The following is a 24,811-nucleotide window of genomic DNA, read 5'->3' on the forward strand; positions in this document are numbered from 1 at the left end:
TCATCTAATTAGTTGCTATGGTCATCTACGTCACAGCAGCTCAAACAAGGCACCAAGCAGTGTGGGTGGGAAGCGTTTCCACGGACGCAGAAGGAGATATTCACAACAAAGTTCTAAAGCTTAGTGATGTATAGAATTTAATATAATACGATAGAAAGTACTTTATTGATCCCTGGGGGAAATTCAGCGAATATCAGATGTATCAGATTTTAGGTGGGTTTATTTTGTACCCTTCGCGTTCATATTTTTACTGTTTGTTGCATTTTTGTTGCGTTTCACTTCATTGTAAAATATTTCGATCGAAAGGGGGTGTGACATTCATGTGTTGTCAATATTCAGTGTTTTATCCTTCATAGAAAAATTAAAAATTCCATTGTTTTTTTAAGGCGGTCTGTCATAACGTTTTTAGCATTCAATCAGACATTATTGTGAGGGTTTGAATTAGTGTTCCTAAAAATTACATATACCGGCCCCCAGACACATTTTATTCTCTAAATTTGGCCCCCCGAGTCAAAAAAATTGCCCAGGTCTGCCTTAAAAGCACTGTATTTGTGTGCCGGCCCAGTCACAGAATATCTACGGCTTTTCACACACACAAAGTGAATGCAAGTCATACTTGGTCAACAGCCATATAGGTCACACTGAGGGTGGCCGTATAAATATGCGCCACACTGTGAACCCACACCAAACAAGAATGACAAACACATTTTGGTAGAACATCCGCACCGTAACACAACATAAACACAACAAAACAAATACACAGAACCCCTTGCAGCCGTAACTCTTCCGCGACGCTACAATATACACCCCCCGCTACCCCGCCCACCTAGACCTCCTCATGCTCTCTCAGGGAGAGCATGTCCCAAATTCCAAGCTGCTGTTTTGAGGCATGTTAAAAAAAATAAAAATAATGCGCTTTGTGACTTTATTAATAAATATGCCAGTGCCATGTTGGCATTTTTTTTTCCATAACTTAAGTTAATTTATTTTGGAAAACCTTGTTACATTGTTTAATGCATCCAGCGGGGCATGATGTAGCCCGGAAGAGTTAGGGATGCATGGGATTCTGGGTATTTGTTCTGCTGTGTTTATGTTGTGTTACAGTGCTGATGTTCTCCCGAAATGTGTTTGTCTCTCTTGTTTGGTGTGGTTTCACAGTGTGGCGCATATTAGTAAGAGTGCTAAAGTTGTTTATATCACAACCCTCAGTGTAACCTGTCTGGCTGCAGAGCAAGTATGCCTTGCAGTCGCTTATGTGTGTCTACAGAAGCCTCATGCAACATGTGAATGAGCTGGTAAGCTCTTTGTTACATTTGTAGAGGGCGCTAAACGCATTGTCATCATTGCACGCCCTTATTATTGTTGTTTGGGTGAAAACCAGCAGACAGTCGAGAGAATAGTTGCTCTGAAACTAGGTACCTGCAAAAATTGAGATGGTTGGCAAATGTGATGTCAAGCGGCATTCAAATAAAACTTGCGGGCCGCACTAATATTAAATTTTCAGATAAAGGTGCGGGCCGCGTGTTTGAGACCCCTGGTTAATACATAGCACAGAGCAAAAAAAAAAAACATTGTACGCTGTGTTATTTCATTTTAAATTTCAAAAGAGTCTTGTGGCAGCCATAGTTTTCTTTGTTTTGTGAAACAGGTCAAAATGGCTCTTTGAGTGGTAAAGGTTGCCGACCCCTGCTGTAGATGATTCTACATATGTACAAAATAAACCACAATGTTAGTACATCAATCGAGGAAAATGATCAAACTACATACATGGCATACTGTAATTTGATTTTGATATTTTTTTATCTTGATAGATTGAAAATGAACACCAATGAGTTGACTGATGAACATTATCACAGCATTCATTCAGAAAATATAAATAACGACAAATAAAAGATAGAATACTATCAACCGCAACATGTAAGTGTAAAAATACAACATTATGATTTGTACATTTTCAGAATGTGCTTCTATTTTTAAACACAGAAAACAATCTGAAGGTGTCTTTATTTTCAAGTTATCGTGCAGGGATTTTACCGGTCTGGCCCACTTGGGAGTAGATTTTTCTCCATGTGGTCCCCGATCTAAAATTAGTTTGACACCCCTGATCTAAAACAATGATTTGGGAATGTCCGGCGGGCCGTTTTGAAAAGCTCAACGGGCCGCATGTGGCACCCGGGCCTTACTTTGCCCAGGTCAGCTTTAAGGTTTATTGATGCTCTGTACTTCTCCGTACAACGGCTTTATAAAAAATAATACATTTTACCGATAATTTCCGATATTACATTTTAAAGCATTTATCGGCCGATGATATCGGCAGGCCGATATTATCGGAAATCTCTAGTTCTAAATGTAGAAACGTGATGTACAAACCCCGTTTCCATATGATTTGGGAAATTGTGTTAGATGTAAATATAAACGGAATACAATGATTTGCAAATCCTTTTCAACTCATATTCAGTTGAATGCACTACAAAGACAACATATTTGATGTTCAAACTCATAAACTTTATTTATTTTTTGCAAATAATAATTAACTTAGAATTTCCTGGCTGCAACACGTGCCAAAGTAGTTGGGAAAGGGCATGTTCACCACTGTGTTACATCACCTTTTCTTTTAACAACACTCAAATGTTTGGGAACTGAGGAAAAGTTGAAGCTTTGAAAGTGGAATTCTTTCCCATTCTTGTTTTATGTAGAGCTTCAGTCGTTCAACAGTCCAGGGTAACCGCTGTCATATTTTATGCTTCATAATGTGCCACACATTTTCGATGGGAGACAGGTCTGGACTGCAGGCGGGCCAGGAAAGTACCCGCTTTCTTTTTTTACGAAGCCACGCTGTTGTAACACGCGCTGAATGTGGCTTGGCATTGTGTTGCTGAAATAAGCAGGGGCGTCCATGAAAAAGACGGCAGCATATGTTGTTCCAAAACCTGTATGTACCTTTCAGCATTAATGGTGCCCTCACAGATGTGTAAGTTACCCATGCCTTGGGCACTAATGCACCCCCATACCATCACGGATGCTGGCTTTTGAACTTTGTGTCGCTAAAAGTCTGGATGGTTCGGTTCTCCTTTAGTCCGGATGACACTATGTCGAATATTTCCAAAAACAATTTGAAATGTGGACTTGTCAGACCACAGAACACTTTTCCACTTTGCATCAGTCCATCTTAGATGATCTCGGGTCCAGAGAAGCTGGCGCCGTTTCTGGATGTTGTTGATAAATGGCTTTCGCTTTGCATAGTAGAGCTTTAACTTGCACTTACAGATATAGCGACTATCTGTATTTAGTGACAGTGGTTTTCTGAAGTGTTCCTGAGCCCATGTGGTGATATCCTTTAGAGATTGATGTCAGTTTTTGCAAATCATTGTATTCTGTTTTTATTTACAAATTACACAACGTGCCAACATCACTAGTTCTTGGGTTTTGTAATACAAACAAGCATTTAGTTTAAACTTATATTTGTCAGTAGACGCCATATGCAGGGCTTCACGGTGGCAGAGGGGTTAGTGCGTCTGCCTCACAATACGAAGGTCCTGCAGTCCTGGGTTCAAATCCAGGCTCGGGATCTTTCTGTGTGGAGTTTGCATGTTCTCCCCGTGAATGCGTGGGTTCCCTCCGGGTACTCCGGCTTCCTCCCACTTCCAAAGACATGCACCTGGGGATAGGTTGATTGGCAACACTAAATTGGCCCTAGTGTGTGAATGTTGTCTGTCTATCTGTGTTGGCCCTGTGATGAGGTGGCGACTTGTCCAGGGTGTACCCTGCCTTCCGCCCGATTGTAGCTGAGATAGGCGCCAGCGCCCCCCGCGACCCCGAACGGGAATAAGCGGTAGAAAATGGATGGATGGATGGACGCCATATGCAAGCGCTACAACATACAACAAGGGGAACAGATGCGGTCAAAGTGGAGGCATGTAAAAAAAAAAAAAAAGACCATCCACAAACAGTTTGAATATGTTAAAAGTTAAACATCATCTAGGCCCCTTTTTGGACCACATGGTTCCCATTAGTTTGAGTTTTTTCCTGCCCTGACATAGGATCTGAGCCGATGATGTCGTTGTGGCTTGTGCAGCCCTTTGAGACATTCATGATTAAGGGCTATATAAATTAAGTTTGATTGATTGATTTATGCAATATTTTGACCAAAGAACCACCATCACATGTTATGTAGACTATAAGGAAGTGTTTTAAATAGAGATGTCCGATGTGGTGATATCCTTTAGCTATAACTACATATCGCATTATTATGCCTCATTTGTAGGTATATTTGAGGTCATTTAGTTTACTTAAAGTCCTCTTAATTCAAAGGTCACGGTAATTCAATGTTGGTTTCCGGCCATGCCGCTTACGTGGAGTGATTTCTCCAGATTCTCTGAACATTTTGATGATACTATGGACCGTAGATGTTGAAATCCTTAAATTTCTTGCAATTTGCACTTTGAGAAACGTTGTTCTTAAACTGTGACTATTTGCTCACGCAGTTGTGGACAAAGGGGTGTACCTCGCCCCATCCTTTCTTGTGAAAGACCGAGCATATTTTGGGAAGCTGTTTTTATACACGGGCTTCACGGTGGCAGAGGGGTTAGTGCGTCTGCCTCACAATACGAAATTCCTGCAGTCCTGGGTTCAAATCCAGGCTCGGGATCTTTCTGTGTGGAGTTTGCATGTTCTCCCCGTGAATGCGTGGGTTTCCTCCGGGTACTCCGGCTTCCTCCCGCTTCCAAAGACATGCACCTGGGGATAGGTTGATTGGCAACACTAAATTGGCCCTAATGTGTGAATGTGAGTGTGAATGTTGTCTATTTGTGTTGGCCCTGTGATGAGGTGGCGACTTGTCCAGGGTGTACCCTGCCTTCCGCCCGATTGTAGCTGAGATAGGCGCCAGCTCCCCCCGTGACCCCGAAAGGGAATAAGCGGTAGAAAATGGATGTTTTTATACCCAATCATGGCACCCACCTGTTCCCAATTAGCCTGCACACCTGTGGGATGTTCCAAATAAGTGTTTGATGAGCATTCCTCAACTTTTTCAGTATTTATTGCCACCTTTCCCAACTCCTTTGTCACTTGTTGCTGGCATCAAATTCTAAAGTTAATGATAACTTGCAAAAAAAAAAAAGTTTATCAGTTTGAACATCAAATATGTTGTCTTTGTAGCATATTCAACTGAATATGGGTTGAAAATGATTTGCAAATCATTGTATTCAGTTTATTTTTACATCTAACACAATTTCCCAACTCATATGGAAACGGGGTTTGTACGTGAGACAGAAAAACCAGGACCACTTCAGCAGTTTGTCAGAAAAATGGCATTATTCATTAAGGATATTAACAATTCATGGAATGGCATGCAGTGACATACGTGACGATGCTCGTCTTGGATGACAAATGCGAGACATGATTTATTAGGAGGCGCTTCGGACGCGAGTATTTGGATGACCAAAACCCCCTCCCCTTACCTTAAAGCAAACGTGTATGTTCTCTGATCAGTAACAAGTTCCCGGCCCAATGGGCCCCGAGTGGAAAAGAAGCAAAGCTGGCTCAATGGCAATCAGACAAGCGATACAGTACTTATGAGGATAAACGACAACATTCAAAAGTTGCTACACAGTAACATGTGCTACATACCGTGTTTGCTGTACACTTCTGGGTTTTTTTTCCCGCACCGGAACGACGGTGCTGCTTGACGTGGGGAAGCAGGTCATGTAAATGCATGAAAACGACAAAATACTGATATGACGAGGAGAGGATGTCTCTTGAGGTCAAGGAACTTCCTTGGAATTTCATTTTTTTTCCAGCGTTCAAGGCTAAGTCTGTAGTGACCGAGTTCCCTGGAGCGTGTCGGGATAGAACTCAACCAAGCTCCCCCCCACCCCCCGCTCAGCTCAGCTCAGCTCAGTCAGTGTTTTTTTTTGTTGTTTTTTTTACGGGGATTTGAGTTTTTTGATCCGGGGAGAGGCTCCGTTCTCAGCTTTAAGAAATCCGTTTTCATAATGCCCAACTGAACAGGAGAAAAACACAATTAGAACAGATGGGAAATGTACAAACTCCAAAACCAGTGAAGTTGGCACGCTGTGTAAATGGTAAATAAAAACAAAATACTATTATTTGCAAATCTTTTTCAACTTATATTCAATTAAATAGAATGCAAAGACAAGACACGTAACATTCGAACTGAAAAACTTTATTTATTGCAAATAATAGCTCATATTGAATTTGATGCATGCAACATGTTTCAAAAAAGCTGGCACAAGTGGCAAAACGGAGTTGAGGAATGCTCATCAAACACTTATTAGGAACATCCCACAGGTGAACAGGCTAATTGGGACCAGGTGGGTGCCATGGTTGGGTATAAAAGCAGCTTCCGTGAAATGCTCGGTCATTCTCAAACAAGGATGGTGCAAGGGTTACCACTTTGGAACAAATGCATGAGCAAATTGTCCCAACAGTTTTAAGAACATTTCTCAACGACCTATTGCTATGAATTTAGGGATTTCACCATCTACGGTCCGTAATATCATCAAAAGGTTCAGAGAATTTGGAGAAATCACTGTGGCCTTAGATCCCTCTGGCGGTACCGCAACAAAAAGCGACATAAGCGTGTAAAGGATATCACCATATAGGCTCAGGAACACTTCAGAAAACCACTGTCACTAACTACAGTTTGTCGCTACATCTGTAAGTGGAAGTTAAAACTCTACTCTTCAAAGCGAACGCCATTTATCAACAACACCCAGAAACGCCAAAGGCTTTATTTATTTATTTTTTATTAAGGATCCCCATTAGCTGGTTGCCACAACAACCCACTAGTCTTCCTGGGGTCCACAACTCAATATAATTACAAGTAGAAGCATATAATTGTAACTCACAATACAGACAAAAAAGAAATAAAAGCACCAATAAGGAAACAGGCAAACAATTTACAGTCACAATAAAAATTACCATATAAATATAACTACACAATATAAAACCACACAAAATCCTCGACGAGAAACTTATTTAAAGACTCAGATAAAATATGACTTTCTTTTTAAAAACCTGTTATTTGCTTTGCCCGAGCTCATCTAAGATGGACTGATGCAAAGTGGAAAAAGTGTTCTGTGGTCTGACGAGTCCACATTTCAAACTGTTTTTGGAAACTGGACGTCACAATAACCACCCGGACTGTTATAGGTGCAAAGTTGAAAAGCCAGCATCTGTTAGTGCCCAAACCATGGTTAAGGCACCATTCATGCTGAAAGGGATTGGAGCAAAAAACGTTTCCTGAGTGTTGTTGTAAGGAAAGGCCATGTAACAGTGGTAAAAACTTTTTTGCAACGTGTTGCTGCCATTAAATTCAAAGTTAATAATTATTTGCAAAAAAAAAAAATACGTTTTTCAGTTCCAACGTTAAGTATCTTGTCTTTGCATTCCTCAACTTTCTCAGTCTTTTTTGCCACTTGTGCCACCTTTTTTGAAACATGTTCCTGGTATCAAATTCCTAATGAGCTAATATTGGCAAAAAATAACAAAGTTTCTTGGTTCGAACGTTAAGTATTTTGTCTTTGAAGTCTATTCAATTGAGTATAGTTTGAAAAGGATTTGCAAATCATTGTATTCTGATTTTATTTACCATTTACACAACGTGCCAACTTCACCTGGTTTTGGGTTTTGTAGAAAAAAGCCAGAGCACTGCGCTACTCACGTGAGTCCCGCTTGAGTGGCCGCAGAGGTTGTTTGGTGGCGGTCTTCTTGCGGGAGGCCTGCTCGTGACGGAACTCCCTCCAGCGCCTCAGCTGGAAGCGGATAAATTTCCACAGCAGCCAGGATTGTGTCAGATATACCAACAGAAGAACAGTCAGCCTGGGGGAAAAAGAAAAAAAAGGCAAACCGCGAATGGGTGACGCCACATCAATCTGTAGTTAAAATCTAACTTCAGCTTAATTTACCACTAAAACAGTGGTTCTCAAACTTTTTTCCTCAGAAAACACTTGAAACTTTCACCATGATGACCAACATTAAATTAGTCTCGGGCCTGATTTACTAAGAGATATACCACACGTTAAACAGCGTGAGTAATCTATAAAAATAGCTTGTACTAATAGTTGCGTGTGATTTCCTAAGACTGTGTACAATTGTAAAGTGGTACGGACCGTCTTATGTAAATGAGGATTTTGTGTGTACTATACGGGGCATCACTAAGAGACTCATTTAATGCACATTCAAGTCTTCATGCTCCTACCCTGTGGCGTTTTGTTGCCACTTTTTATGGGCATTTTACAAGAAGTCATGCTGTGTATCTGCATTGACATTTTTTTTTTTTTACAGCTCAAGGGGCTTTGGAGAGAGGCTGCACTTATTCCACTCAATATGCATACTTCAATACGTTTTTATTCCATTCTAATGATATATATTCTAAGTCGAAAAAACAAAAGTGATTAAAAAATACTAAAGGAGACAAAAACGCATCAATTGAATTTGCCATAATCAACACTTAAGTCCTCTAGCAGCTAAAAAATTGTTTTGCTGAATATACGATATGTCTGATATAATATTTTCCTGACAATCCGACAATGTTGAGAGACACACATATGACGGAGAATTCGACAAAACCCAAATCTAGTGAAGTTGGCACGTTGTGTGATTTGTAAATAAAAACACAATACAATGAGTTGCAAATGTTTTCCAACTTATATTCAATTGAATCGACTGCAAAGACAAGATATTTAATGTTCGAACTGAGAAACTTAGTTATTTTGTGCAAATATTAGCTCGTTTGGAATTTGATGCCTGCAACATGTTTCGAAAAAGCTGGCACAAGTGGCAAGAAAGACTGAGAAGGTTGAGCAATGCTCATCAAACACTTATTTGGAACATCCCACAGGTGAGCAGGCTAATTGGGAACAGGTGGGTGCCATGATTGGGTATGAAAAAAAAAAGCAGCTTCCATAAAATGTTCAGTCACCACTTTGTCAACAAATGCGTGAGCAAATTGTCGAACAGTTTAAGAACAACATTTCTCAACCAGCTATTGCAAGGAATTTAGGGATTTCACCATCTACGGTCCGTGATATCATCAAAAGTTTCAGAGAATCTGGAGAAATCACTGCACGTAAGCAATGATATTATGGACCTTCGATCCCTCAGGTGGTACTGCATCAAAAAGTGACATCAGTGTGTAAAAGATATCACCACATGGTCTCAGAAACACTTCAGAAAACCACGGTCAGTAACAACAGTTTGTCGCTATATCTGTAAGTGCAAGTTAAAACTCTACTATGCTAATTGAAAGACATTTATCAACAACACGCAGAAACGCTGGGTGTTGTTGCAAAGTGGAAAAGTGTTTTGTGGTCTGACAAGTCCACAGTTCAAATTGTTTTTCGAAACTGTGGACGTTGGGTCCTCAAGGAACAAAGAGGAAAAGAACCAGCATCTATGATGGTATGGGGGTATATTAGTGCCCAAGGCATGGGTAACTTACACATCTGTGAAGGCATCGTTAATGCTGAAAGGTACTGTACATACAGGTTTTGGAGCAACATATGTTGCAATCCAAGCAACATGGACGCCCCTGCATATTTTAGCAAGACAATACCAAGCCCCATGTTAAAATAGCGTGGCTTCATATTAAATCAGTGCGGGTACTAGACTGGCATGCCTGTAGTCCAGACCTTTCTCCCATTGAAAATGTGTGTTGCAATATGAAGCCTAAAATACCACAACAGAGACTGTTTAACAACTTAAGCTGTACATCAAGCAAGAATGAGAAATAATTCCACCTGGAAAGCTTCAAAAATTGGTCTCCTCAGTTCCCAAACGTTTACAAAGTGTTGTTAAAAGGAAAGGCCATGTAACACAGTGGTAAAAATGCCCCTGTGCCAAGTTTTTTGCAATGTGTTGCTAGCATTAAATTCCAAGTTAATGAGTATTTGCAAAAAAAAATGTTTCTCAGTTTGAACATTAAGTATCTTGTCTTTGCAGTCTATTCAATTAAATATAAGCTGAAAAGGATTTGCAAATTATTGTATTCTATTGTAGTCTTACACAATGTGCCAACTTCACTGGTTTTGGGTTTCTCAAATTCAAACATTTTGATTTGAGGAGTCTCTTATCCCTATGTAGAAAAGGGCAACATTTTAAAAAAAAGTGTTAGTTAACCTTTAATACAAAAGGCCAACTCTATTCCCGTTGCTGATGTTCCTCACCTTATGAGCACATTGTTAAAGTTGCCCGTTTCCCAGTCCAGCACTTGGTTCTCGGAACGAGCCAAACCGAAACCCACGACGAGAAACATGAGCGTGAGCGTTGACATGCGAGTAAACACGAAACCGACAGCCCAAAGGTCAAACCTACGGAAGGAGACACAATGCAAATCTGTTGATTTTAGCCGTATCTTGCGGTTTGAAAGACACATGGATGGCAACTTTCATTTTCTGGTGATTTTCATCCGTGAAGTAGAAGAGTCTGGCGATGTGGAAGACCAACTCCGACAGATACTGGAGGAAGAGGAGCACCAGGCCGACGCGGTTCAAACTAGAACGGGTAAAAAAAAAAAACATAAGAAGCTTTTTGAAGGTGTTTTTACATTTACAGTATTTTCAGGAACAAGATGCTTACTTTAGCAAATATGCTGCCAAGATGTGCAGCAGATACAAGCTGATGTACTGCAGCCGGCGAGAAATATCTTCCTGGTAAAACACACACACACATATTTTCTACATTGCTTCTGCACTGTACAGCAGGGATATTTGCACAATTTTTGTTTTGGGGGCAACAAACCCTTAAAGATAAGAACCGGGAGGCCGGATTTCTCCCTTTACCCTTCAACTTATTTTGTATATTCCCAAGAACTAGCGTGTGTTGTAGTAGACATTTCATTTGGTCTATTTATTTTGTCAGTTTTTTTTTGTTGAAGACCTGCAAAAAAGCTAGTAAAAAATAATCTTTTAGACAGCACTTTAGTGTTTTTAAGAATCGGTTGCAAAAATGTAAAACTCTCTCACAAGTTCTTAGAACTGAACTCACAGGCCACCCAAATAGCCCAAATGATGAAAAAGATGGATCCTAAAATAAAACCTTGAGGAACACTTCACTACTATATTACAGAGTTTCGCGGCCGCCTTAACAACAAAGAGCCACCGCCAAAACTAAAGTCTTTAAAAAAAAAAAGAATACTAATATTTTTCTTTATTTAATTCATTTTTTGATCCTGTAAATTAAGCCTGATGAATTGATCATATGTCAGCATGTGGCCCCACTTTTAACTCTTTTTGAAACGCTTATTGCAAACGCTTATTTACAGTAAGTTATTAGTTTGACTCGGTCATTATTTTGTCTGAGTCAGTCAATATTTACTAAGTCAAAATAATGACATACTTAGTATCTCAGGTAACTAGGACTGTTTTGTTTTTACTTTACGGAAAAAATATCGAGATATATATCGTATATTGCCACTCAGTATACGGAGTGGAAAACACAACCAAAAATAGTAGGCTTCTTCATGCGACGAAACCGGCCTACTTCACCACAGTCTGTAGTCTATTGCCCCCCCAGGCTGTGGTGAGATGGAGACGTGATGGTGGCGACAGGCCAAATTACATATCGTATATTGCCACTCAGTATACGGAGTGGAAAACACAACCAAAAATAGTAGGCTTCTTCACGCGACGAAGCCGGCCTACTTCACCACAGTCTGAAGTCTATTGCCCCCCCAGGCTGTAGTGAGATGGAGACGTGATGGTGGCGACAGGCCAAATTACATATCGTATATTGCCACTCAGTATACGGAGTGGAAAACACAACCAAAAATAGTAGGCTTCTTCACGCGACGAAGCCGGCCTACTTCACCACAGTCTGAAGTCTATTGCCCCCCCAGGCTGTAGTGAGATGGAGACGTGATGGTGGCGACAGGCCAAATTACATATCGTATATTGCCACTCAGTATACGGAGTGGAAAACACAACCAAAAATAGTAGGCTTCTTCACGCGACGAAGCCGGCCTGGAGTCTATTGCCCCCCCAGACGAGATGGTGGCGACAGGCCAAATTACACTGTACCTTACACCCACCTAGCCCCTTCCCCGTCCGTCGGCCTGTCCCGGGCGGCACCCCCCTTCCCCCTGGAGAGACACCACCTTAACAAACACATTTTCTGGGGGAAACACTGTAATATGTGTGTATGTGTATGTGTATATATATATATATATATATATATATATATATATATATATATATATATATATATATATATATATATATATATATATATATATATATACACACACACACACATTAGGGATGCACCAAAATGAAAATTTGTGGCCGAAGCCGAATAAAATGTAAACGTTTGGCCGAATACTGAATACCGAATAATGAATGCAGTTTTTCACAATTTTATTTTATATTGCATAAATAGCCTACAATACATTTTTAGACATGTTTTTTAAATAAAGTACAATTTTATTGAATATTGACATTTTTTTTAATATTCCAGTAGCCTTTGCTTTTAAAAAAAAGCACAAAGTTTTTCATTTCTATTAGGCCTTAAAACAAAACATGCATTCCAAAAAAAAATAAAGTGCATTAAAGTGGATAAACCCACAACAAATGAATTATTGTCCTTTTGGAAAAAGTCTGCTTAGCCACAGTAGATAGACTAATAATGTAAACAGAAGACTCAAGTAAATCTCAATTAAGTGTGTGCTTGTAACCTCATACACTTATACAGGTAGCCTACACACCAGGCTAATAATGTAAACAGCACACACACAATGTAAAGAGCACACATCAGAGAAATACTTTCTGCTCGGTATCGTGTAACGGGGCTCAATGTGCTCCATGAGTCTCCGAAAGCCAATGTCCTCCAAAACACTAAAAGGTTGATCATCCAAAGCCATAAACTCCATTACCTTCTTTGAAATTCCGTTTGCTTTGGCACTGTCAGTCGCAAACTTATTCGTCCTCTCAAAGAGTCGGCCACGAGGCACCTCCTCGAGACAGTTTGGCTGAACATTTGTTGCAAACTGCAATACTTTTGTCACTTTCCAACACTTAAAAATATCTCCACACTGCTGACATTTTTCCGAAGGCGCCTGGTTACAACGTCACCGCGTCACTGCACGTTGGTTGATTGCGTCACCGCGTCAAAAAATTGCATCATTGCGTCACACGCCACTATTCGGCCTTGCATTTAACTCATTCCACCGAAGGCCGAATGTGGCTTTTTTTTGCCATATTCGGCCGAATATATTCGGTTACCAATTAATCGGTGCATCCCTAATATATATATATATATATATATATATATATATATATATATATATATATATATATATATATATATATATATATATATATATATATATACATATATATATATACATATATATATATATATATATATATATATATATATATATATATATACATATATATATATACATATATATATATATACATATATATATATACATATATATATATATATATATATATATATATATATATATATATATATATATATATACATATATACATATATATATACATATATATATATATATATACATATATATATATATATACATATATATATATATATATATATATATATATATACATATATATATACATATATATATATACATATATATATATATATATATATATACATATATATATACATATATATATATATATATATACATATATATATATATATATATATATACATATATATATACATATATATATATATATATATATATACATATATATATATATACATATATATATATATATATATACATATACATATATATATACACACAAATGACTACTGTAGGGCTTGGCGATATGGCTAAAAACTATTATGATATAAGTTTTTTTATATAGGCCGATACTGGCTAGTGTTGATATTTTTTGTGATCTATGACTAATTAGGAGCCTTTATTTGTTTACTTACTACTAAAAGACAAGTTGTATAGTGTGCTCACTATTTTATTTAAGGACAAAATTGCTCTTTTATTGCAATAATAAACATGTTTAATGTATCCTAAGATTTTTTTGTTAGAATAAAGCCAATAATGCCATTTTTTTGGGTTGGCCTTTGTTTAGAAAAATATCAAAGTATCGAATTTATATTTTGGTACCGGTACCAACATATTGATATCGAGACAACCCTACATTTGACAAACACGGACGAGGAGAAAAATGTATTAAATGTTAACATTTTTATTTCAAATATAACTTCCCGCAGCTATCAAGTAAGAAGGCAACTGAAATGTCAACACAACCGTGGAAATAATTTTTGTAGGTTGACTGCCAGGAAGTTATATGGTCTGTGTAACATTTAATTCCATCCATCCATCCATTTTCTACCGCTTATTTCCTTTTTGGGATCGCGGGGGGCACTGGCGCCTATCTCAGCTAAGTGTGGAAATGCGTTTATGTTACGCTGTAATTATGATTTTAATATAACTAGACCAAATTATTACTTTAAAGTAGCACATTTCTTATATTTTGTTATTATATTTTAACAGCAGTTCCTACCTGTTGTTTCCATACATCCCAAGAGGGAACGGACAAGGCTTGAAAAGAAAAGCTGAGCGCAGCAAAGGACGACGGTCCTAAACTTTTTCTAGTTTATCCACAATTTCTTCGCTCTCTGCAGCACTCATTTTTAGTTTCTGTTCACACTCCATGCAGAGAATCAACAGCAAAACAGCAAGATGGCGCAACCAAACGTCATAATTGATACTGTTACGCCATTGGCTGTTTAGCGTGTCCCTCCCATTGCTCAGTGATCAATTCCTGTTTTGCTAGATTAATGACTGCGAGTTCCAACTGTATGCAAAGTAACTACATATGATTACATAGTATTATAATAATAGGTATATAATTATTTTAAGTTGTTATTAAGAGCATGTAAAAATTCAAGTCCTACCTTGTTTACTTCCGTGAAACCTTCTTAAAGTTTTTTTAATCAAGCAGTTATTGTCACAGTTATTGTGAGATGAAATTTGTCCTCTGCATTTGACCCATCCCTTGGGAGGTGAGGGGAGCAGCAGCGGCACCACGCTCGGGAAAAATATGTGCTGTTTAGATTTTTTTATGCTATTTGCCAGACTTAAAAAAAAAAAAAAATATCTACAAAGTTCAATGACCAGGTTGTGTTGTGTGTGACCATGTTTGTTGAATTTTTGTGCTGGTTTATTTTTTTTTTCCCTGCACCATGACTAGGGAAGGTTGTTTGGATTGGGTATTACAAGTTAATGATGTGCACCTATACACATTGATGTACAATTCATGTCCACTGACTAAAGTTACTTTGGTTGGCTCCCAGATTGCGACAAAATAGCAGCCCTCAGACTGCTGATTATTTGTAATTGCTAACTGGACGTTTTGTGGCCCAAATTGAAGAGGTAGTTTGGACACCACTGCTCTAGAATCTTTAGAAATGTTCTGCAAAAATGTTTGTCTCCCAAGTTTTGAACTGAACACGGGGAGAGGTCCACCAAATGAATAAATAGCACCGTTGTACACTTGTTTTTAAAAACACTAATGGGCTTCCATACTGACCTTGCGCACTTTTTGAAAGTAAAGCTCAGGCAAAGCGTGGAGCCAGTAGGCCAGCTGAGTGAGGTAGAAAAACTTCTCTTGGAACCTGGAACACAGGAAAGTGTTACATACACACATTATTTAGCAGGAATAAAGACCAATTATAGACGCTTTTTTTAAACATACATTATATTGCCAAAAGTATTTGGCCACCCGCCTTGACTCACATATGAACTTGAAGTGCCATCCCATTCCTAACCCATAGGGTTCAATATGATGTAGGTCCACCTTTTGCAGCTAATACAGCTTCAACTCTTCTGGGAAGGCTGTCCACAAGGTTGCAGAGTGTGTTTATAGGAATTTTCAACCATTCTTCCAAAAGCGCATTGGTGAGGTCACACACCGATTTTGGTCGAGAAGGCTTGGCTCTCAGTCTCCGTTCTAATTCATCCCAAATCCAATCAATCAATGTTTATTTATATAGCCCTAAATCACAAGTGTCTCAAACGGCTGCACAAACCCACAACCACATAAGGGCAAGAAAAAACTCACACCCAGTGGGACGTCGGTGACAGTGACAATGATGACTATGCGAAACCTTTGAGAGGACCGCATACCCAGCCGCCCCCAGGGAACCGAAAGCAATGGATGTCGAGCCGGTCTAACATGATATTGTGAAAGTCCAATCCATTGTGGATCTAACAACGGTGAGAGTCCAGTCCTAAGTGGAGATAGTCCCGTCCATAGTGGAGCCAGCAGGAAACCATCCCAAGCGGAGGCGGATCAGCAGCGCAGAGATGTCCCCTGGGTCCCGACTCTGGACAGCCAGTACTTCATTCATTGCCACCGGACCTGTGTCCCCCCGCCCTTCCTCCACAAGGGAGAGGGGAACACCAAAGGTGTTCTATCAGGTTCAGGTCAGGACTCTGTGCAGGCCAGTCAAGTTCATTCACACCAGACTCTGTCAACCATGTCTTTATGGACCTCGCATTGTGCACTGGTGCACAGTCATGTTGAAACATGAAGGGGCCTGCTCCAAACTGTTCATATTCTGCAGCATTCGGAACTAATGGGCCAAGCCCAACTCCTGAAAAACAACCCTAGGCCATAATTCCTCCACCAAATTTCACACTCGGCACAATGCAGTCTAAAATGTAGCGTTCTCCTGGCAACCTGCAAACCCAGACCCGTCCATCAAGATTGCCAAATGGAAAAACTTGATTCCTCCCTCCAGAGAACGCGTCTCCACTGCTCTAGAGTCTTAGATGTTTGTAGAAATGGTCTCCATGCCTCAGTGTTTGATTTTATACACCTATGGCCGGGCCAAGTGATTACGACATTTGATTCTGCTCATTTGGATGGGTGGTCAAATACTTTTGGCAATATAGCCGTGCAAGATTATGCTTTCATCATACCTGAGGTGTGCATGTGGATAATTTTCCCAAAGTCTGCTGGGATGCAAAATGTATCCTTCCTGTGTGAAGAGACACTGTTAGAATCCGTTTTAAAAAAATATTATTTTAAGACTAGTAATGTAGTGTAGCTCACCGTTATAAGGACGTAGAAGCTCCACACACTGGACACCAAGTGAAACACACACAGTTGACCCGATTCGTTGAACTTGGTGTTCTTGCTCTTTGACAGATGTAGACGTTTGTTGATTTTCTGCGGCGGGAGGATGCACACGGCGGGTTACAAGTTTTGCTGACTCAACGGTCATGTGAGTCATAAAAAGAACTGGGTTAGGAAAACAGACAGACCGTGTGCTATTTGTGGCTGACGCGGAACAAAGCAGGGAGAAGATGTTTTTTTGAAATGTTTAAAGACGTCCACACTCGTTTGGTCGAAAGGTATTTTTGGAAAGCTATGTAATGTATAAGATGATTGAGGTAGCTCAGGTTCTAAGGTAAAACTGATACGTGTTCATTTGACTATTAAGTATATTAATTTTATTTTTTAGTATCAAATGGTTCAAGTCAATCAATAATTTTTTTATAGTTTACTGTATTTTTCGGACTATAAGGCGCACTTAAAATAATTTTTCCTCAAAGCTCGATAGTGCGCCTCATAACCCGGTGCGCCTACTGTAAGGAATAAGTTTGGTTGAGCTTACCCACCTCAAAGCTATTTTAGTTGGTACATGGTGTAATGATAAGGGTGACCAGTAGATGGCAGTCAAACATAAGAGATAAGTGTAGGCTGCACTATGATGGCAATATGTCTCAACTAAACAACACCAATAAAAGTCTTAAAAATGTTTTATTACAAATTTGGTAAGCTATGAAACCGCACCGCTTGAAGGATTGTCAGTGCATTAAACATACAAGTATAATTATGGTGTGTGTATTAGGTAAGACATATTTGGAGTTTTGTTTCGCAATATTATGCAAAAGCAACTTTTCTTACCTTCTGGTACCTGCTGATCCGTATTTGGGATCTGCATGAATCCTAAAAAATTGCGGTCTTTGTAGTCGATAAGCTTAATTTTCTCTATCTTCCTGTTATGGGACAGTCATCCTCCGCCGTTGCCATTTCTAATATAAACTAGTGTGAAGTTCTTACTTATATCTGTCAGTAAACTCGCCATAAAAGTGCTAAAACATACCGGTATAGTGAGGTTACATTATTCACCCAAGGAACTTTAGTTATTTTAGGTCGGAGGGTTTTTCACGAGACACATTTCCAGTGTTGTTTTTTCCGGATGAGGAGATGCTGCTCCCTTATTGATTGAAGTAAAGTCTGAATGTCATTAAAACAGTTCCATATTTTGACACTTCTTCCACTCCCGTCCTTGCACGTTACACCGCTGCAACAAAGATGACGGGGGGGAAAAGACGCTTCCGAAGGTGAGCCGCGTAAATAAGACCGCCCACAAAACAGCGCATCCTGAAGCGACTGATCTGTAAAACATAATTTATGCAACATTACATCTTATGTAGAACACAAGGAAGTATTTTACATTTAGAAAAAAAGATAATAATATGACCCCCTTTAGTGGGCCCTATAATCCGGTGCGCCTTTTGCATGAAAATAGACCTGACTAGACCTGTTGTCTGTCTATCTGTGTTGGCCCTGCGATGAGGTGGCGACTTTTCCAGGGTGTACCCTGCCTTCCGCCCGATTGTAGCTGAGATAGGCGCCAGGGCCCCCCGCGACCCCGAAAGGGAATAAGCGGTAGAAAATGGATGGATGGATAGACCCGCCCATCGGTAGTGCGCCTTATAATCTGGTGAGCCATATGGTCCAGAAAATCCGGTACAATGGCATTCTATTTGTATTGTTTCAGTTTCGTAAAATCACCAAAACGTCACAGTGGACTCATTGAGTCCGTTTAGCTGATTGGAGGGCAAGCTTCTTCAGTAAGCAGGTCCATGACGATGACTTCGGTTTTGTGTGATCAGCTGTTTGGAAACAATTGAGGTATGTAAATAAACATTTATACACTGCGGCAAAAATATATAAAAAGATGATTTTCTTCTGAAATTTGGCGGAAAGTGCGAGAGTAAGAAAAGATAAATGTGTGTTATTCCCAAATTATGTGGAGGGCCACATCGGGCCCCATGGCCTCAAGTTTGACACGTGCTGCAGAGTTATGGTGATTTATTTTTTCAAAATTGTATCATTTTGTAATTTAACGTCAACCATGAGGGAGTTGACTATTGGCAAAATACCGAGCCACAGTGTCTCTCACAGTAGTACTCACATCTAGCAGATACTCCTGCACCACTGCATGGAGGATGATGGCGATGAAGAAGTAGAAAACGACAGTGGCACAATCCTTCCATCCGTAATGATACATCGTCACTTCTCCCTCTAAAAAGGGACAGAGATATGGTGAGTCATGGTAACAATATTGAAATACAGTGGGGCAAACATGTATTTAGTCAGCCACCGATTGTGCAAGTTCTCCCTCTTAAAATGATGACAGAGGTCTGTCATTTTCATCATAGGTACACTTCAACTGTGAGAGACAGAATGTGAAAAAAAAAATCCAGGAATTCACATTGTAAGAATTTTAAAGAATTTATTTGTAAAATATGGTGGAAAATAAGTATTTGGTCAATAACAAAAATTCAACTCAATACTTTGTAATATAACCTTTGTTGGCAATAACAGAGGTCAAACGATTACTATAGGTCTTTACCAGGTTGGCACACACAGTAGCTGGTAATTTGGCCCATTCCTCTATGCGGATCTTCTCGAGATCAGTGATGTTTTGGGGCTGTCACCGAGCAACACAGACTTTCAACTCCCTCCACAGATTTTCTATGGGGTTGAGGTCTGGAGACTGGCTAGGCCACTCCAGGACTTTCAAATTCTTCTTACGGAGCCAATCCTTCGTTGCCCGGGCGGTGTGTTTGGGATCATTGTCATGCTGGAAGACCCAGCCATGTTTCATCTTCAAAGCTCTCACTGATGGAGGGTTTTGGCTCAAAATCTCACCATACATGGCCCCATTCATTCTTTCCTTAACACGGATCAGTCGTCCTGTCCCCTTAGCAGAAAAACAGCCCCAAAGCATGATGTTTCCACCCCTATGCTTCACAGTAGGTATGGTGTTCTTGCGATGCAACTCAGTATTCTTCTTCCTCGATACACGACGAGTTGAGTTTATACCAAAAAGTTTTATTTTGGTTTAATCTGACCACATGACATTCTCCCAATCCTCTGCTGTATCATCCATGTGCTCTCTGGCAAACTTCAGACGGGCCTGGACATGCACTAGCTTAAGCAGGGGGACACGTCTGGCTCTGCAGGATTTGATTCCCTGTCGGCGTAGAGTGTTACTGATGGTAATCTTTGTTACTTTGGTCCCGGCTCTCTGCAGGTCATTCACCAGGTCCCCCCTGTGTGGTCCTGGGATTTTGGCTCAACGTTCTCATGATCATTTTGACCCCACGGGATGAGATCTTGTGTGGAGCCCCAGATCGAGGGAGATTATCAGTGGTCTTTTATGTCTTCTATTTTCTGACAATTGCTCCCACAGTTGATTTTTTCACGCCAAGCTGCTTGCCTATTGTAGATTCACTTTTCCCAGTCTGGTGCAGGTCTAAAATTCATTTCCTGGTGTCCTTCTACAGCTCTTTGGTCTTGGCCATAGTGGAGTTTGGAGTCTGACTGTTTGAGGCTGTGGACAGGTGTCTTTTATACAGATAACAAGTTCAAACAGGTTCCATTAATACAGATAATGAGTGGAGGACAGAAGAGCTTCTTAAAGAAGAAGTTACAGGTCTGTGAGAGCCAGAGATCGTCCTTTTGTGAAGTGACTAAATACTTATTTTCCACCATAATTTACAAATAAATTCTTTAAAATTCCTACAATGTGAATTCCTAGATTTTTTTTTCAAATTCTGTCTCTCACAGTTGAAGTGTACCTATGATGAAAATTACAGACCTCTGTCATCATTTTAAGTGGGAGAACATGCGCAGTCAGTGGCTGACTACTTTTTTTGCCCAACTGTAAGCACAATGCAAAGGATTAGTACCTGGTGACAGTGTGGTGACATTGTACTGTGGCTGAATAAAAAATATGGCTGTCTTTGCTGTAGCCTGAAAAAAAAAAGGAATGGTAATAAATATAGTGTAGAAGTGACAAACAAGATAAAGAGTGCTCTCTTGAAAACGTTTGGAAAGTTAAATAAATGCCAAATCTAAATCTGATATTGTTTTTATTGTAATGATTCATGCAGTAGAAATGGATGGATGGATGGATGGATTCTAAACCGGCGTCTTTTGGGGCTTCCTGTAGGGTCAAAGAAGGTAGACCTCTAGTTGACACGTCAACTTAGGACAACTCCATGCATTAGAGCAGTGTTTTTCAACCACTAAATTCACCTATTTAGGTGAAAAGTATTTTATCCAGACCAGTAATTATAGTTTGCAAACTATATGTTGTTGTTGAGTGTCGCTGCTGTCTATATCTCGGCAGAGTAACCGTGTAATACTCTTCCATATCAGTTGGTGGCAGTTGGTAGCTAATTGCTTTGTAGATGTCGATGGTTTGTCGCGATCATAATATGCAGAAGACAGCGGGAGGCAGTGTGCAGGTAAAAAGGTGTCTAATGCATAAACCAAAAATAAACAAAAGGTGAGTGCCCCTAAGAAAAGGCATTGTAACTTAGGGAAGGCTATGCAGAACAAAACCAAAACTGAACTGGCTACAAAGTAAACCAAAACAGAATGCTGGACGACCGCAAAGACTTACAGCGTGAGGAGCAGAGACAGCGTCCACAAAGTACATCCTTACATTGCATGACAATCAACAATGTCCCCACAATGAAGGATAAAAACAACTGAAATATTCTCGATTGCTAAAACAAAGTAGATTAGGGGAATATCGCTCAAAGGAAGACATGTAACTGCAACAGGAAAATACCGACAAGACAGGAAAAGCCACCAAAATAGGAGCACAAGACAAGAAATAAAAACAGTACGCAACGGAAAACAGCAAAAAACTCAAAATAAGTCACGGCTTGATGTGACAAGTGGTGACAGTACCCCTACTTTGAGACAAGAGCTATAGTGATGCATGCTTGGTTATGCTTTAAAGTCATATCCAACAATTGTGATGACTTTTTATTGTCCACTGAGTTCATTTTTTTTAATGATTTCTGCTGGTGGTGTTCCTCTGGATTTTTTCAATGAAAAAAATGCGCCTTGGCTCAAAAAAGCTTGAAAAACACTGCATTGGAAGGAATTATATGGTCAATATTAAAGTCTAAAATTTAACTAAAGAAACTACAAATTCGTGGAAATCCACTAAAAATGACAATAGAATGAAGGGCGTTTTTGTAGCGAAACTCGTGATGCCGTTGTTTATGTGAATTTTCCAGTAAAATTTCCTTTGACATGTGCGTCTGTATGACAAACATGTACTTTGTGAGGGGTTATTTTTGTTTGTTTTTGTTTAAAAAACAACCGGGGACGCGATAACAGTTTAAAAAAATTGAGACGTGGCAGTCAAAAATCCTAGCGTCAAGGCAGTGGGATAAAAACGCTTCCGCTTCCCTTTTGCCACGTTCAAAATAAAAGCACCACCTCGCAACGTGGACATGCCTTGCTCTTACTGCGAAGGCCGGTTGGCCTCTGTTTCCTGCTGAATGTGTAAAGCGACTTGAGTCTTGTTCTTAAAAAGTTACGTTTTGAGAGTAAAAGTGCGTGTTTATGCAGCTTAATTCGAGGCACTCTTATGTAAAAAGGTAAGGCAAATGTGATTGAAATGCTTTGGACGACTTTAAAAGCTTAAGTGAGATGGCGAGCACCTCCACCTTGACGAGAATTTGGATTTTAAGATCCAACTTTGTGCATCGACTCAATATATCAACTAAGGGATTTTTAAACAAGCTTGCTACTTTTACATCGACTGTTAAACATCACAAAAGTAGCGAAACCTACAAAAAGCTGCCACGGCATTAGTTAAAGACATTTACATCCCCCCCCGCCCCTTTGTGGCACAAAAAAGTACAAGTAAAAGCTGACATTCGCGATTGTTTACATGTTTTGATGTCATAAAGCAGCTGATGAGAGGAGGGAAAAAAAGGCGAATCACCTCGAACATCAACCCAATCAAAATGAATATCACCAAACTGAAGACGATGTCGGCGTGGTTTTGGACGAGGAATTCTTGGCTGAAGAAAGGGTAACTCTTGTTTCGTCGGCGAAACGCCATGCTCCCGGCTACTTTTGTAATAATTCGGCTATTTTTTTTCTCTCCCTCTTTTAACTACGAAGTTTAGCTTCAACTTTCCCACCGGACTGCGCATGCGCTTCGTCTTAAAGGGCCAGTGACATAAATACCTCACTCTGAGGCCCTTTACACCAGGGTGTCCAAACTTTTTCCACAGAGGGCCGCACACGGAAAAATTTAAAGGTTTATAGGATGCCACCTGTGCAACAAATCCAGTCGTGAAATGTCCTTGCGCCTACATATTTCAAAGTCAACTTTATTATAAGAAAAGTGAAGAGTTTGGGAACAACAGCAACTCAGCCACCAAGTGGTAGGCCACGTAAACTGACAGAGAGGGGTCAGCGGATGCTGAAGCGCATAGTGCAAAGACTTTCTGCACAGTCAGTTGTTACAGAGCTCCAAACGTCATGTGATTTTCCAATTAGCCCACGCACAGTACGCAGAGAGCTTAATGGAATGGGTTTCCATGGCCGAGCAGCTGCACCTAAGCCACACATCACCAAGTCCAATGCAAAGCGTCGGGATGCAGTGGTGTAAAGCACGTCGCTACTTCACTCTAGAGCAGGGGTAGGGAACCTATGGCTCTAGAGCCAGATGTGGCTCTTTTGATGACTGCGTCTGGCTTTCGGATAAATCTGAGCTGACACTGCTTAACACGACAAGTAATGAATAGTTCCACTTGTAATCAAATTGTTAAAAATAACGTTCAAAATATAAAACATGCTCATGCATTTGAATCCATCCATCTTTTTTCTACCGCACTTGTTCAAGAAGTTGCATTAAGGGTAAGAAGTGATTTATTTATTATTGGTTAGTTTAGGGCTTGCCCTCCCGGGGGTTCTTCAGACCACCAAGCACTGACATGAGAGCCTGTTTCAGGGTTGCAATATTTTTTATTTTTCAATAAGTCTCTCCGTTGCTTTCCAGCAATTGTATTTTTCTGTTTCGTTCTCGCTCGCACTCTGCTGCTTATAACAGAGCAACAGGTGATTAGATAACAAGGCCCAGGTGGGACATTCTGCGCACCTGTCGCTGATTTTGAGGCCGGTCCTGGCACATCCCGCTTCGCTGCAGGCCCGCATACCACGCCCCCTCCACAGTTAGCTTCAGAATAACAATGTTATTACAAAGAATAAGAGACTTATTATAGTGTAGGAATTGGTCTCACTGAAAAATGCACACGTTTAATTACGTTCAGTCTCGAAAAAAATATTATATGGCTCTTGCAGAAATATATTTTAAAATATTTGGATTCTTGGCTCTCTCAGCCAAAAAGGTTCCCAACCCCTGCTCTAGAGCAATGGATACGCAGTCTCTGGAGTGATGAATCAGGCCTTTCCATCTGGCAACCTGATGGACAAGTCTGGGTTTTGAGGTTGCAAGGAGAACAGTACCGAGTGGGAAATTTGGTGGAGGAAGAATCATGGTGTGGGGTTGTTTTTTCAGGAGTTGAACTTGGCCCCTTAGTTCCAGTGAAAGGAACTTTGAATGCTCCAGGATACCAAAACATCTCGGACAATTCCATCGGATGGCTCTTCAAGTTCATACGTGAGTAAAGGCAAGTGGCCAAATACTTTTGATAATT

The 24,811-nt window shown here is 40.0% G+C and overlaps 1 protein-coding gene across 2 annotated transcripts; it reads right to left on the reverse strand.

Annotated features, from left to right (window-relative positions):
* Window positions 1–5,294: 5,294 nt before the first annotated feature.
* tram2 (translocation associated membrane protein 2) lies at window positions 5,295–23,306 on the reverse strand. 2 transcript variants are annotated; one of them, XM_061885870.1, is made up of 11 exons: window positions 23,089–23,306; window positions 21,026–21,089; window positions 19,243–19,352; window positions 17,088–17,204; window positions 16,955–17,013; window positions 15,561–15,645; window positions 10,600–10,670; window positions 10,410–10,515; window positions 10,188–10,330; window positions 7,685–7,842; window positions 5,295–6,001 (listed from the first exon to the last, which is right to left on the reverse strand). In XM_061885870.1, the coding sequence occupies exons 1-11, from the start codon at window positions 23,206–23,208 to the stop codon at window positions 5,925–5,927; spliced, it is 1,110 nt and encodes a 369-aa protein (XP_061741854.1). In that variant the 5' UTR covers window positions 23,209–23,306; the 3' UTR covers window positions 5,295–5,924. The 2 variants fall into 2 exon arrangements, with proteins under 2 accessions (XP_061741854.1, XP_061741855.1); XM_061885871.1 differs by lacking the exon at window positions 21,026–21,089 and having other exon boundaries at window positions 23,089–23,227.
* Window positions 23,307–24,811: the final 1,505 nt, after the last annotated feature.

Source organism: Nerophis ophidion, linkage group LG24 (assembly GCF_033978795.1).
Source record: "Nerophis ophidion isolate RoL-2023_Sa linkage group LG24, RoL_Noph_v1.0, whole genome shotgun sequence".
NCBI classification, from domain to species: Eukaryota; Metazoa; Chordata; class Actinopteri; order Syngnathiformes; family Syngnathidae; genus Nerophis; species Nerophis ophidion.

Coding starts and splice junctions, on each gene's coding strand:
- tram2 (XM_061885870.1), bottom strand. CDS start 23,208: ATGGCGTTTCGCCGACGAAACAAGAGTTACCCTTTCTTCAGCCAAGAA. Junction 21,090..23,088: donor TGATTGGGTTGATGTTCGAG/GTGATTCGCCTT, acceptor TTTTTTTTTCAG/GCTACAGCAAAGACAGCCAT. Junction 19,353..21,025: donor TGTCACCACACTGTCACCAG/GTACTAATCCTT, acceptor GTCCCTTTTTAG/AGGGAGAAGTGACGATGTAT.